General features: G+C 43.8%; 1 protein-coding gene across 1 annotated transcript; it reads left to right on the top strand.

Moving 5' to 3' along the window:
- Positions 1–1160: 1160 nt before the first annotated feature.
- On the top strand, positions 1161–15207 carry LOC125440632 (patched domain-containing protein 3-like). The gene is made up of 4 exons (XM_048510493.1): positions 1161–1940; positions 7647–7768; positions 12156–12301; positions 13346–15207. Exons 1-4 carry the CDS (start codon positions 1161–1163, stop codon positions 14872–14874), a joined length of 2577 nt encoding a protein of 858 aa, XP_048366450.1. The 3' UTR covers positions 14875–15207.
- Positions 15208–16264: the final 1057 nt, after the last annotated feature.

The following is a 16264-nucleotide window of genomic DNA, read 5'->3' as shown; positions in this document are numbered from 1 at the left end:
GGTCTTACACACTCCAACATAATACAATAACAGATGCGAGCCAGAAGAAGAAAAAAATCTCAAACCACAATGTTAATACAAGAATTTGTATTCAAAATGTACTATATTAGCACACTGAAATTAAACATATTTGACCTGTAGGTTTCATCAGCATTATTTCAGCATGCAGTCCATATATAATATACACATTATGAGCCTGTTTGTGTAACCTCAGCTTGTGGGTTCTGTGGGGCAAAACCTGGAATGAGTTTGCAACAACAATTTTTAAAAACAAAATGGTTTACTTTCTTAACACATAACATCAACATTTAACATCACATTTCAAGGTCCTGTTCAGGTTGCAATGTCAAGTCCTTATATTTACAGTCTACTGATACTGCCAAGTCCAATTCTTCTTTGCAAATGGGTTGGCTCCTGAAGACTCCAAGGGCTTGATGAACAGGATTCAACATGATGAAGGTTTCCAGGAGAACTCTCACCCCTTACAACCACAAAAGAAACCCTGAAACAATAAACTCCAACACTTACAACATAGCAAAATGAACAACTACCTTCCCAGTAGTTCCCAACAATATTGCAGTTTACCTTAACGAGGTGTTAAGGGCTTATAGAAATCAAGGTCCGAGTCTGGTAGCCTTGTCTCCTCCAACTACATGAGGTCTGCTGCCTCGTGCTGCTCTGCGTCTCCACCCCTTACTGGGTCAACCCATTCTGAGCATGGGGGTTACATTTGCATGATCTCAAATTCTCCTCTTTTGATTTTAACTGCATCTTTGGTCTGCACGTATAGCATTTCGGCCACCTTAGTGGAAAAAGCTAACGTGAACATGTTTTAAAAGCAGACGTGAATAAATATCGGGGCGGAGCAAACTGAATTCAGGGACACTCCATGCAGCACTAGGGCTGGATGTCGAGAGTTTACTGGATGGCTGCAATTATTCATCCTGGGGAGCCCACTGGGGGACAAGGCCAAAGCAAACCCGACGGCCCGCTTCTTGGGGGGACCTGCGGGCCTCTGCCGCAGCCGGGACGCTCGCAGCGCCACTCTCCGGAGGAGGCCCGACTCGAGGCGCCTTTCACGTGGGATTTGTGTCCCACCAGACGTGCGTCAGGCGGCTCCCTCCGGCACAGAACGACGGCGCGAGGCGAAGGAAGGGGGCATGGCCGCAGGGGGACCGGCCGCAGGGGGCAGGTACCGGACGGACTGCGTGGAGCGGCCGCTGTCCCGCTCGCTGCGGCGCCTGGGGGGCCAGGTGGGCGCCCAGCCGTGGCCCTTCCTGCTGTTTCCCGTGGCGGTCTCGGCCGCCCTGGGCGTCGGCTTCGTGCACTTGCCCAACCGCCAGTCCAACGACATCGTGGCGCAGTTCACGCCCCGCTGGAGCCCCGCCAAGGCCGACCGACGCCTGGTCCAGGAGCGCTTCCCGTCGAGAGACTCGCAGCGCTTCTCGGCGCAGAGGCTGACCACGGAGGGCGCCTTCGCCTCCTTCGTGGCCGTCGTGAAGGAGCCCAACCAGACGCTCCTCACCCCCGCCGCCTTCGCCGAGCTGCTGGCGCTAGACAGGGCTATGTGGCGGCTCAACGCCAGCGGGCCCACCTACCTCGAGGTCTGCGCCCGCAGCCGCAACTCCTGCGCCAGCCCCAACCCGCTGCTCGGCGCCGTCGGGGACAACCCTGCGTACATCGAGACGCTGCTGCCCGGCCTCACGTTCCCGCTCTGGCGAAGGCAGGTCTTCCTGGGCGCCTCCTTGGGGGGCGTCGCGGTGGATGCTCAACCGCCTAGTGAAAAGAGCCGCCCCGTCCTGGCCGCCAAAGCGATGCGCCTCTTCTACTACTTGCAAGAGGACGATGCTGCGCAGCGCGAGGCCAGCGTGAAGTGGCTGAAGGCCTTCCTGGTGCAGATCCCGGACGTGCTGGCCTCCTTGAACCTCACCTCGGTACAGGTAAGTGTGACCATTTCAGAAGGTGGAGGCTGAGGCTGCAGGATACTTTGGAAGGAGTAAAGCCCAGTGAGTCACATGAGACTTACTTGTGAGTAGACCAGTTTAGCATTGCTGTTACCAGTTAGATGATGTGCCTTGTATACTATCAATTGCCTATAATATGTTACTTCCACCATGCAGTGGCATCCCAATCTTGTAGAGGATTGCTATGGGGCATGCCTATGATCCATCCGAGACTGATGAGAGTCTCTTACATTGTAGAAAAATGATCAAGTCATTATGGCTTATAGGTGTTCCCCAACTTTAATTGTCACCAGTTTGGTTTGTGTGCTGATCTGGATAGCCCAGGCCAGCAGTGGTGTATCTGCAATGGAAACATGTGGAGGTCAAATGTCCCCAGGCGCCCCCTTGTGGGGGGGGCGAACAAAAATGCAGGTCTGTTTGTGTTTTGGGGTTTTTTGTATTTTTAGTGTTCTTTCAGTTTTTGGCCTGCAAGGGGCACAGTTTTTAGGCTAGCAACACCAAAATTTCAGGGATTTTTTGGGAGACTCTCCTGATAATATCACCCAGGTTGGTTCAGGGGATCCCAAGTTATGGACTCCCAAATGGGGTGCCCCCATTGTTTCCAATGGGAGCTAATAGAAGATGGGGTACACTTTTGAGGATCCATAACTTTGGACCCCCTGAACCAAACTTTACCAAACCTGGGTGGTATCATCAGGAGGGTCTCCTGAAGATACGCTGACATTTTAGTGCTGCTATCTTAATAATTGCACCCCTGACAGCAGGCATCCCCCCCAAAATTCCCCCAGATTCTCCTTTTAAATCCACCTCAAAGGGAGAATCTGAGGTCCCCAGTTTAAACATTGAAAGTGATGCTGTTTCAGGGTGGGGGAGAATCCACCCCAAAACAGCATCACTTTCAATGTTGTTTAAACTGGGGATCCCAGATTCTCCCTTTGAGGTGGATTTAAAAGAAGAATCTGGGCTCCCTAGTTTAAACACCATTAAAATTATGCTGTCTGGGGGTGGATTCCAGCATCACTTGTGTAAACTAGGGAGCCCAGATTCTCTTTTTAAATCCACCTTAAAGGAAGAATCTGGGGTCCCCAATTTAAATAACGTTGAAAGTGATGCTGTTTCCCCCAACTGGGTGGACTGGATACAACACCATAAAATGTTCTCACAGCAGTAATAAAACATTTTGAAAATATTTTGAAATTGTATTCAAAAAATTTTTATTTCCGCTGTGTGGTATGGCCCATTGCTGTGCTCAGATATGTGAGTTGGGGCATGTTCTATAATGTGATGGTTACTTTTAAATGACCTGGTGTAAAAAATCATTGTTTGGTCACGGTGAGGGATGGCGGCTGCCCCTGGAGGCGGGGGGCGCAAAACTCAGAGTAAGTAAGTAAGTAAATAAATAAATAAATAAAGCTCGAATGAATGAATGAATGAATGAATGAATGAATGAATGAATGAATGAATGAATGAATGAATGAATGAATGAATGAATGAATGAATGAATGAATGAATGAGAGAGATATTGGCTGCTAAGCAGGATCAGCCTTGGTCAGTATTTGGATGGAAGGCCACAACATTCAGGCCATGAAAGCCGTCAACAGCACAACAGTGGAAAAATTCACCTATACCCACAGTACTACAGAAAACTGGTTAGCAAAGCTGCTGGAATTGTCAGAAATGGCAAAACTTATCTTGTTAATTTCAGAAAAGTATCTGAACTCACTGATAATTGGAAACATTTGATGGACTATTTACACAAGAAAAAATGGCACAGAAGAAGGCTTTCACAGCCAGATTCAACTGGTTATTGTGGGTTTTCTGAGCTGTTTGACCGTGATTGTGTGGATCTTGTTCCTAACGTTTCGCCTGCATCTGTGGCTGGCATCGTCAGAGGTGTATCACAGTGTGAAGGCAGTGTTTAGTTATCCATGTCCCAGGGTGGAGAACCAATCAGTAATTGTTTGGGTGGAACTTGCTACAAAGGTGTGGTTGACTGCATTGTATTGCCAGTGGGATTTTTCAGTCCAAGGAGTGATTTGCATTTGCATTCCTGGGGCAGCAACAGTCTTAGTGAATGCAAATCCTTTGTCTGGGTGGAGTCCATTGTCCGTGAACCTAGCATGCCCTTCTGGTGCTTTTAAGTACTGGTAGCCAAGTTTTGTTAATTCTCAGAGTCTCTTCCTTCTTGCTAAAGTTGTCTTGGTGTTTGTGGAAAAAAATAAAAAGGCAAACAGACCTACTACCACTATGGCACATCATGTTGAATATTTTTCAGTATTTTGGACTCCGTTTGGGAAACACATTTATTACATTTGGTTCCATTATTTTTGTCCAGAGTCATTGTTGGATTAATGCTTCAATCCACATAACTTTCTGTGTGGCGACAGGCTGACTGAACATATTCTAGAAAAGGGGGCTGCTCCAGTCACCAAGACAAAAATGACCAAAAAATTAAAAAAGGTGATGCTGCAATGAGAAAGCAATTTATTAGCAATAATATAAAAACCTCTACACATTTCAAATGGGAAAAGCTCTGAAGGTCAGTATGCTTTCAGATATTCTGACAAAGCACCATGTGAAACACATAGAGGTTTCAATATTAGTACATCCTGGTTCCTCAGGATTTTTCTACTAGGCCACCCCAAACTCATCTTCAAATTCCGTATTATGTCCATAGCCTCAGATTTACACTACAAAAAAAATTAAATCCACTACTTCATAGTTCTGCCACTATGGAAATTACATTTCCATTCCAAGTTCATTCGATGACTTCCTAGTGCTGCCACACTCCAAAAAATAGAGTCCTTTGAATCCACAGGGTTTTTCTGTGGTCACTCCAGATTCAGCGTCCAATCACATATCATGGCCATAGCCACCACTTGCATCCCAAAAATCCTGCATCCATTGCTTTGAAGTGATGCCGCGGCATCAAAACACAGTCCCAAAGCATGAATCTTCATGGCTCCTCAGGATTTTTGCCTCAGGTCACCGCAAACTCACCACCAAATCACTCATCATAGCTATGTCCACAGACTGCACCACAAAATCCACACGTCCATCACTTTCAGGTGCCCTTAGAGCACAAAAATGTGTACACAAAGCATGGATCCTCTTGGATTCATGTGATTATTAATAAATAATTAGAATTTTGGAAAAAAGATGGGGATGAAAACGTGGGAAGCACTTTGGGGCATCTATTAATGAAAGAAACTGGCTACTTATTGGTTATATGATCAGGGGACACAGGGAGGCCACTGCCAAGTGGGGGGTTTCTCTGTTTCAACCCCCGCATTACAAGTCTGAAGCACTGCCCCCGTTGGTGTTTTTTTGTATTTTTAAGTGTTTTTTTTGGTTTTTGGCCTGCAGGGGGTGCAGTTTTTAGGCTAGCAGCACCAAAACTTCAGGGATTTGTTGGGAGAGTCTCCTGATGATGCCACCCAGGCTTGGTGAGGTTTGGTTCAAGGGGTCCCAAATGAGGTGCCCCATCCCCCATTGTTTCCAATGGGAGCTAATAGGAGATGGGGCTACCCTTCTGAGTGTCCATAACTTTGGACCCCCTGAACCAAACTTCACCAAACCTGGGTGGTATCATCAGGAGAGCCTCCTAAAGATACCCTGAAATTTTGGTTCTGCTAGCTTAACAAATGCACCCCTGACAGCAGGCACCCCCCCCCCAAATTTCCCCAGATTCTCCTTTTAAACCCACCCCCTTCGGCATGGATTTAAAGGAAGAATCTGAGGTCCCCAGTTAAAACAACATTGAAAGTGATGCTGCTTCAGAGTGGGGGTAATCCACCCCAAAACAGCATCACTTTCAGTGTTGTTTTAACTGGGGACCCCAGAGCCTCCCTTTAAGGTGGTTTTAAAAGGAGAATCTGGGCTCCCTAGTTTAAACACCATTGAAAGTGATGCTGTTTGGGGGTGGATTCCAGCATCACAGCGGCCGCCCATGGGAGGCCCCCTGCAAAACTCAGATTTTGCACCGGGCTCCATTTCCCCTAGCTACGCCTCTCTTCGGAGGGGAGGGCAGAAGGGACTGCCAGCTGCTGGCTGGGAGCCCAACTGGTGGAGGGGGCGGGGGGAGTCTGCTGTCCCTTGCCTTGGAGAGCTGCTTTTATAAGCACTGAGGCCAGGAGCGGGGCTTGGGGAAGCGTGGCCATGCCCCCATGAGCAAGTGGAGGTGTGGCCCCGCCCCCCACCCACCCCCATAAAAAATCTATACCTATGTCACTGGCCACTGCCTTGGTAGTGGGCAAAGTTCATCTGAATCCTAGTTATTATATGACAAGGAGGGGTTGGGGGCGCGCGTGTCGTTTAGGACATCTTTAGCACATTTCTGTGCAGAAAATGAATAAATAAATGTGGTGCCAGAAAATGTTTATGCCTCTCTCATTTATTTGTTAAATTAATTTAAAAAAGTTTCCTCCCCGTAATAACTCTTCCTTTATTTTGTGAATGATATCTCTGAAGGCATGCCGTGTCTTCTTCTGCTTCTTAATATTGGGTGTACTCAAAATTTCCTTGTAAATCACTATGCCATTTATACTTTTAAATTTCATAAATATGCCAAATTATGTACTTATTTCTTCTAACTAAATTATAATTTATTGAAAAAATATAGATTTTATGTTGTTAAATCAATTTAGGCTTTAAAATGGGTTGTTTTATAACTTCCTTCCAAAATTTCGGTTTTCAGGGGATGGGGAAGTTTGCAATTATTGCAAAATTTATGGAAACTTTAGATTTCTAAGATAGAATTCATTTTCTGGATCTGTTTCAACCTGGTTTTGAGGGCTAAATTGTACAATGGGAACTGATAGATATATTGTATAGTCCTCAAATACAGCTACCAAATAATATTCCTGGACTTAGAACAGGGACATAGGTATAGATTTTTAATGGGGGGCGGGGCCACACCTCCCCAAGCCCTGCCCCAGCCTCAGTGCTTATAAAAGCAGCTCTCCAAGGCCAGGGGCAGCAGACATCCCTCCCCCGCCCCCCCGGCTGGGCTCCCAGCCAGCAGTCCCTTCTGCCTTCCCTCCGGGCAGAGGCGTAGCTAGGGAAAATGGAGCCCATAGTTTTGGACCCTCCGCCAAAGTTATGGACCCTCAAATGTGTAGCCCCCATCCCCTATTAGCTCCCATTGGAAACAATGGTGGATAGGGCACCCCCTTTAGGAGCCCATAACTTTGGACCCCCTGAAACAAACCTGGGTGGTATTGTCAGGACAGTCTCATAAAGATACCTTGAAATTTTGGTGCTGTTAGCCTAAAAACTGCACCCCCTGCAGGCCAAAAAGCAAAAAAACACTACAAATTTTCAAAAAACCCACAAACAGGGAACTGAGCTTCAGACATGTAATGGGGGGGGGGGGGTTTGAACCCGAGAACCCACCCCCTTACCTACGTCCCTGACTTAGAATCATTTAGTCTCTCACATATAATGTAACTTGTCCTAAAGGCAGTGCTTTTGTAGTCCGGATAGTTGAGAGATTCAGGTCAGATAAATCAGAAATTTGACTGTTATTAACTATTATTTCTAACTTGATTTGAAAAAAATAATGATAAAGAACTGATATTTGCTAACTTTATGATCCCTGGTAGTCTCTTGTGTTAAGAAATAATATTTGTGTTAAGAAATAATATTTAACAAGTGATCCTCCTTTTTTTCCCCGCATGGCAGGTAGCCTATCTTACCTCCATATCTCAACAGGAAGAGTTTGAAAAAAGTGGCAAGGCAGCGATCCCTCTGTTTTCCATCACATATTTTTTAACAATATTCTTTTCAGTTATATCATGTGCAAGGTAATTTGTTTATATTTGCAGGGGAGGTTAAATTTTCTAGTGAGAGGATGATTTTGTGTCGTTTTCATTAGTTAACTAAAATCAATGAAACGTCACATCATAAATGTCACATGTATATCAGAAACAAATCAGTGAAACGTCGCATGCACATCAGTTAACATAGAAATTGGTTAAAATGCATGTTGAAAAACAAATAAATTGTACACATACATAATTGACACTGTGGCAACCGATTTCTATGTGCAAGGTAATTTGTTTATAATTGCAGGGGCAGAGTAGGTTAAATTTTCTAGTGAAAGTATGATTTTGTGTCATTTTCATTAAGTTGACTAAAACTGCAAGTAAAATCTTGCAAGTGTATCTCTTTAAAATCAATGAAACGTCATATCAGAAATGTCACATGCATATCAGAAAACAGAAATCGGTTAAAATGCATGTTGAAAAACAAAGAATAGATTGTACACATATAAAATTGACACTGTGTGGCAACCATAATGCTAAAATCACAGGAAGATTTTCCATATGGCTGATGTGAATCAAATCTGGTATCATTTCATTAACACCACTGTTGAACTATGAGCTTACTAAACTTTTTAGAGACTTACAGTTAGAATACGATTTTTCCCTCTGAAGCCAGAATTGCAATATACAACTTAGTAAGCAAATTCAGAAAACAGTATCTCAGGCTGTACTGTGTAATGTTAAATATCTTTAGATGTTAGTTTACATTTAATATGAATAAGATTAGTCCTTGCAGTTTTTGGATCCCTGACAAATTTCTCAAACTGATGGCACTGGAGTTAAATACATGTTTGAGGTGTCAGCAACCAAGAGTAAATTTGACGCAGTTGTTACAGATATTCTGGATTATCAGGACATTTGGAAGTTAATAGACAAATTAACTATATATTAGAATATTTATTGGATCTTAATCAACATACTGGTATATTGAGGTATATTCCTTCTCACTTGATCTTTATAAGCCTTGGTGATAGCTAAATGAGTAATCTTTCAAAGTGGAAAGCAATAGATATGCCACACATTGAAATATAGACCAAAGCAATATTAGACCTTGCAGTTCAAGGAACAGTTGCCTTTAATGGACAAGAAACAAATGGAAAATTTCACCACTTGTCAGGGGATGGGGTCAAAGCCATCCCACAGACTCGACCAAGGCCCCAATGAAGAGATGGAGGAGGCTGGGCCCACCAACGGCTGGCGCTGCAATGGCGAGCCAGACGTCATTGTGGTGCGGGAGAGGCCAGCCAGTGGCCCAACACTGTCTCCTTCCACCCGGCACAAGCTGAGGTCGGGGCCGAAGGAGTTGGGGATCCCCTGAATTGAGAGGGAATGCAGGGAGGCAGTGGTTGGTAGGCCAGGCATCCCATCGGCAGCCTCCTGGGGAGGGGGCGGGACAGGGGATGGGAGGGGGGGGCAAGACGCAGAAGAGGACCGGGCTTGGCCGAAGAGACGGGGAAAGAGGAGATTGAGGACGTGGATGAGAGGAGAAACAGGAGGAAGCTGGAAGGGGATATAAGGAGGAAAGAGCGAAGGCTCAGAGGGGACAAGGAGAAGGAGGACAAGGCAAGAGAGGGTGAAAGTCTAGAGAAGGAGAGCAGAGGAGGAGAGAAGGTAGAAGGGAGGCATGAAGGGAAGGATAGTGAAAGAAACACGACGACAACAGCCTAGGTTTTTTTTTTTTATATCGAGGGAGACTTCAGGGAAGGAAGGGAGGGCTTGTTTGGAAGATTGGCGAGGAGGAGGGAAGCCAGGGATAGCTCCCTTTTCCAGCCAAGCTGTGGGTTAAACAGATAACTAGTAGTAGGTGGCCCCAGGACAGCAGGGCCCTGGACGGGCAGACCAACACCCAGGTAAGTGAAGGCGGGCACAGGCACCCCCAGCCGGAGGCTGGTTGGGGCTCCACCACACCACTCCTTCATCTTATGGAATCATTGAATAGAATCATAGGGTTGGAGGCAACTACAGGAGCCATCAAGTCCAACCCCCTGCAATGCAAGAACACACAGTCAAAGCACCCCTGACAGATGTCCATCCAGCCCTTCTTTAAAAATCTCCAAAGAAGGAGACTCCACCACACTCCGAGGTAGTGCATTCCAGGGTCAAACAGCCCCTTACTGTCAGGAAGTTTTTCCAGATGTTTCGGTGGAATCTCTTTTACTTCAAATTGAACCCATTACTCCTGGTCCTAGTCTCTGGAGCAGCAGAAAACAAACTTGCTCCTTCACCAACATGACATCCCTTCAAATATCTAAACATGTCTATCATGTCGCCTGTTAACCTTCTTTGCACCAAACTAAACATACCCAGCTCCCTAAGTCTCTCCTCGTAGGTCATAGATTCCAGACCTTTTACCGCTTTGGTTGCCCTCCTCTGGACCTATTCCAGCTTGTCAATATCCCTCTTGAATTGCAGTGCCCAGAACTGTACACAATATTCCAGGTGAGGTCTAACCAATATAAAATAGAGAAGTACAATTACATTCCTCAATTTTGACACTTTTCTTCTATTGATACAGCCCAGAATCACATTGGCTTTCTTGACCTCCCAATCACACTTGTGACTCATGTTCAGTTTGTGGTCTACTAAGACTCCCAGATCCCTTTCGTATGTAGTGTTGTCAAGCCAGGTGTCACCCATCCTATATCTGCGCATTTCATTTTTTCTGCCTAAGTGTATAAGTGTAGTATCTTAAATTTATCTCTACTGAAATTCTTTGGTCTGTTCTGCATAGGCCAGGGAGGCAGGGTCACACTGGGGTACTAGACTCCGGTGAAGTCCTGGGACCGTTTGCACACTCCTGTGTGAGCGGCCTTGTGGCTGCTGAGGGACACAGACGCGCCTTCGCATGGAGGCGCATCCATGGTTCCCTTTCCCGCTGCCTCCCACCTTGTCCCTGCTTGCCTGCAAAGTGCAACTTCGCAGGCAGAGCCGACCCCCTGGGCCATGGGATGGCCCCTTTCCCCCAGTGGCTCTGCAAATGGGAGCCGGGGAGGGGGATATACGAGAATCACTCAATGAGCAATTTGTCTGTTTAAAGTGGCTGACAGCCACAGCCGTTCGCTAGGCCTTGGCTGTGCTATGCAGTAAAACCAAAGAATCGCTCATTGAGCAATTCTTGTATAACCTGCTCTGAGGCTGATGGCGTGAGTTAGGGGTGGTTTTGAGTTGTGTTCAGGGTGGGAACCGTGTGAAGTTCCTGCCCTAAACACTCTGCCAGCTTAACTCACACCACAGGGTTGTCATGAAAATAAAGGCCCACTCCACATTGACCAATATATACAGTGTTATCTTTATTTTAAATGTCAAAAATTATTTGCGGCTCCAAGTGTTTCTTTTCCCGTGGAAAACGGGTCCAAATGGCTCTTTGAGTGTTAAAGGTTCCCTACCCCTGTCCTAGATGCTCCACCACTCTGGTTCACAATAAAACATAATAATGCAACTGCAGGATCAAATGACCCGTTAATTCTAAAATGTACTAAAAGGTTTGATACAAAAGGGCTCTGATTTAGAACTTTAAGGATCATATAATACACTTGCCTAAGCGACATTTCCTTCCTTTTACTGTCAATGTACAAATCGTACTTTCTGGATTTTGTTTCCAATCATATCATTGATTTTCTAATTTTAATTCCTTTGCATTTATCATTCCTATTCTTCTGCATCATTCTCATTCATTCTATCTTGAGGATTTATAAATAATTTTCTAATATCTCTATAGTTATCCTCTCTCTTTCTCAATCCATTTTTCTTACTTTCAGCCTTCCCCTCCCCCCACCCTTGCCTTTTCTGGACTATTATTAACTAGTCTGTAATTTTCTCCTTTAACCTTGCTTTAGCCATCAAAGAAATTATAAGTCAGAAATTTAAGCATGGTGATTTCTTTATTTGAGAATCTTTCAAAAATAAAAAGGATTATCGAAGTTTGATGATGAATATGCAACAAGAATGAAAATAATGCAGATCTGGAAGCAAGAAGTGATTATAGGATGAAAGGATTGGTTGCAAAGAATATGGATTAAAGCGCAATGTATGAATACATGAGGGAAGAGAAGAAAATTAATTTGCAACCACTTATTCAGAATTGATCTCAATGTGTTCAATATTAGAATAAATGTAATACATTAGATGGGCTAAAAGAAGTAGTACAGGATTATGTTGAAGTAGCTAAGCAGTTGTAGAGGATACAAAATACTTGTGACGTAACAAGTTGTGTATTAGAAGTTCGTAATAACAAAAAAGGAAAGACTGCAGAATAGTAAAATCCACTTGCAAACAATTGTGAAAATGAATTGAAAGGGCATTATTCTGCATGTGCAGGAGGGGCCTCAGAAAGACAGTAAATGTGTTATCAGTTCCTGTTTTGCAGGCTCGACTGTGTACAAACAAAAGTGTGGGTTGGAGTGTTTGGAGTGTTGTCATCAGGCTTGGCTGTTCTCAGCAGCTTTGGATTGTTGATGTCCTGTGAAGTACCTTTTCCCATTACAGTCGCAAATGCACTATTTCTTATACTTGGTAAGTAAATGACTGTTTCCAGTACTATATGTATCGCTATGACTTTAGATGGTTGTGTTAGAACAGACATTAGAGAACATTTACATTCTTCTACCTCCTTAACCCTGATGAGCATATTAGAATTTTGCCTTGCTATGTAGCTTTACTTTTCCGTCCTAATGTTTCTTCTCCTCCAAATGTGAATATGGATCATAAATCAGACCTCCACTTGGATTTCTTCATCTCATTCTGCTTGATGAGCTTACTTTTTCTGTGTTCACCTTTTCTGTACCATGCCTCTAATGCTAACCAGTAGCTCTTTTAACTCTTCTGGCACCTTACATTTCTTCAAACTAGTTGCTTTTTCACTGGACTTTGAGGTCACAAATGGTCCCGTTGTCACTGATTACACTGTAATTAATTTGTTGTTGTTGTTCTTTAGATTTTATAGACGGCCTAATCCACAAATGGCTCTAGGCGGTTCACAATGCAATAAAACCCAATACATTAATTAAAACATCTAAAAACATTTGAAGTTTAGTATGCAGCATCATATCGGTGGCACCTGGCCTTAAGCCCAGTAGGGCGGGGTAAAAATCAAATGAATGAATAAAATAACTAAATCATATCCTGCTGAGGCCTCTGCCCATGTCCTCCTCAGATTTCACCATGTAATCTCTTGAAATTTTCCATTTTGGAGCTGGCAACACTAATCTTCCCTCAAAGGCCATAATAGTCCAGTCTTGGCCCCTCTCCCTGCCTTTTACACACAGAAACCGAAACATGGAATGCTGTGATTGCTTAGCAACAGCCATGGAGGAAATCTGTGGCTTAAAGGTAGAGATGCTCATTTTATTATCTTTGGGGTTTTTTTAATCCTCCAAGGTACTTATTTTTAGATTTCATATTTTTCAGCAAAACTGGAGCTCTTTTCAGGTTTCCAGAAAGATCTGTGTTGCCCATTCACAGCTCTAGTCACTGGAGTTAAATACCAAAAATGAGATCTCAGGGCACATTCCTCTCACATAAATTTCTGTTCTTGTAATATCCTTTTTCTTTCTTCAGGTGTTGCTATTGTAGACATGTCCATCATGGTGTCCTGCTGGCAAAAGACTAAGGTCAAGGATGAAGTCAAGGATCGGATGGCTGACACCTATGCAGAGGCAGCGGTATCTGTTACCATCACAACTCTTACTGGCATTTTAGCTTTCTACGTTGCCTCTGCAACATCCTTCCCATCGATTCAGTTATTTTGCATATACACAGGAACAGCCTTCATCTTCTGCTACATATACAACTTGACGTTCTTGGGGGCAATTCTTACTCTAAATGGTAGAAGGGAAGAAAGCAACAGACACTGGCTCACATGCATGAAAGTGTCAACAGAAACCCAAGAGTCTCGTGGGTCTGCTTACAACATGTGCTGTGTGGGAGGATCTTATAATGAGTCCACTGGGGCAGAGTTTGAGCACCCTATGAATGGATTCTTTAGAAAGCATTTTGGTCCTTTCCTTATGCACCCTTGCACCAAAGTGTTTGTGGTAGTCCTGTATCTTGGATACTTAGGTAGTAGTATTTACGGGTGCACTCGGGTTAAGGAAGGTATAGATCTTCGACATCTGGTAAATGATCATTCTCATGTCATTAAGTATTACAACTGGACAGATAACTATTTTAAAGATTATGGCCCAAAGGTTATGGTCATTGTTACTGAAAGCCTGCCATATTGGAATTCATCTGTTCGTTCAGATCTTGAGAACTGCATGCAATTTATAGAAAACTCAACTTATGTTAATGAATATTTGTCAGAGTCCTGGTTGAGAACGCATATAACAATTGCTAAAACAATGTATCTAGCTATAGATGATCCTGTTTCTTTCATTCAGAATTTTGTAACCCTGTTTCAAATGAATCCAGAATTTGAGTTGGATATTAATTTTACTGACCAGGCCGTACTAGCTTCCCGCTTTTTCATACAGACCGTCAATGTCCTTACTGCAGTTGATGAGCGAATGCTTTTAGAACAACTGAGAGGCCGTGCAGCAGGCTGCAAGATACCACTAAGGGTATATCATCCAGCTTTTATATACTTTGATCAGTACCTTGTTATTGCTCAGAATACCATTCAGAATGCTGTAATTGGTAGTGGAGCCATGTTACTTATTTCCTTGCTGCTCATTCCAAATCCTTTGTGCTTGTTGTGGGTACCGTTTGCTATTGGATCTATTATTGTCGGGGTGACTGGCTTCATGGCTTTTTGGGGTGTAAATCTTGACTCCATATCCATGATCAACCTTATTATTTGCATAGGGTTTTCAGTGGTCTTCTCTGCTCATATTTCTTATGCATTTGTTTCCAGTGAGAAGCCCGGTATGAATGACAGGGCAGTGGATGCTCTGTACCACCTTGGGTACCCTGTTGTCCAGGGAGCTGTTTCCACCATTTTGGGAGTATTGGTGCTCTCCATGGCGTCCGCTTACATTTTCAGAACCTTTTTTAAGATTATGTTCTTGGTCATTTTGTTTGGAGCTCTTCATGGTCTCATTTTTATTCCTGTGTTTCTAACATTCTTTGGCCTTTTGGGAAGACTTTAAAGATAGCAGCAGATTGATGAGTAGCACTATAAAAATTCTGGTAGTATTGGGGGAGATGTGATGTTTCCTTCTGTACACAACTTTGCTTAAAAAAGATTGAGGTAGGTTTAACAGACATTGGTGTTCAGTACATAGCAAGATACATTAGAAAGCTGATGTTTTTGCATTTGGTGGGAATGAGTTCTATTTTCACAGAAAATAGATGCATAAAAGGGAAATTCTTATTTAGAGGAAGACTGTATTCTGGATAAGTTATTTAGAAATAATTGCAATTGGTGGGTCCAAACCACAGCAAAACACTTTTCAAAGGGTTAATTTAGCTAGGCAGCTATCTTTGACAAAACACCAATGTTATTCCTGTATATAAAGAAGATAAATGAAACATAGGCCAATGAGTCTGATACTGTAGTTAAACTTTGTTCCAAATGTTTATTAATTAATTAAAATGTGGACTGTCTCCTGACATTTTTATCAAGGGACCCAGGGACATTATCTAAATGAATTTGCCAAAGAGTTTTCTTTAATCCTCACGACGGATTTATTTGATGTATCACTCTTCCAGTTGGCAGCCTGTCAGAATAACACCAGAAAAGAAAGGCAAGAGATGGTCAACTCGGCAATTTAACCTGAATACTGAGGTTTTTAAAGATTAGAAAAAATGGTTGGCTCCGAGGCGCATGTTACTCGGGAGTAAGCTTGGTGAAGCAACCGTGCAACGTCTCAAATGGGTGAATCATGACCCCAGGAGGGTTTACTCAGAAGCAAGCCCCATTGCCAGCAACCGAGCTTACTCCCAAGTAAAGGATCGTGCTTTAGTTCTTCCCATGAAAATCAGTGGGGTTTAACAGCGCTTAACAGGGTTACCTATACTGCTTCCCCAAAACTAGGTCTTAGGTTTAATGCTAATAATCTTCCTGAAATAAATGCACTATTATCACACTGGGGCCTGGCGGGGGAAGGAGAAGGGGTGTGAGGGGAGAGGGAAGTAAAACTTTTGTTTTCAGAAACCCAGTAAACCCCTTACCACAAAATAGAAGTAAAAAGGCAGTCAAGGAAGGCAATCTGAAGCAAGAATGCTGTGCAAGGGGTGGGATAACTTCAGGAAAGTGAAATTGGTGGAGCAGCCATCTGATCTGCAGTTTTTCCTTCACATGTCATCACCGCACTTGACTTCCCACAAAAATGCAACAGGAACAGAAAAATAAAAGCAGTTCTAGCTAAGACCTTGGTGTACTTTTTAAAAAAACCCTAAAAGCATCTCGGTTCCTCCACCCTAGTCTTGATCTGCCCAGGCAATTGGCAAAAAACTTGGGTCTGAGCGTTTCCCCAGTGTTTGGAAAGGCACACGTTTTTGTTCAACCCCTCGAGCAGCAGCAGCCAGCCTGCTCCA

The sequence above is a fragment of the Sphaerodactylus townsendi genome, linkage group LG11 (genome assembly GCF_021028975.2).
Source record: "Sphaerodactylus townsendi isolate TG3544 linkage group LG11, MPM_Stown_v2.3, whole genome shotgun sequence".
NCBI classification, from domain to species: domain Eukaryota; kingdom Metazoa; phylum Chordata; class Lepidosauria; order Squamata; family Sphaerodactylidae; genus Sphaerodactylus; species Sphaerodactylus townsendi.
This window is presented reverse-complemented; position numbering and strand designations above follow the sequence as displayed.

Coding starts and splice junctions, on each gene's coding strand:
- LOC125440632 (XM_048510493.1), top strand. CDS start 1,161: ATGGCCGCAGGGGGACCGGCCGCAGGGGGCAGGTACCGGACGGACTGC. Junction 1,941..7,646: donor TGAACCTCACCTCGGTACAG/GTAAGTGTGACC, acceptor CCCGCATGGCAG/GTAGCCTATCTTACCTCCAT. Junction 7,769..12,155: donor TCAGTTATATCATGTGCAAG/GTAATTTGTTTA, acceptor CCTGTTTTGCAG/GCTCGACTGTGTACAAACAA.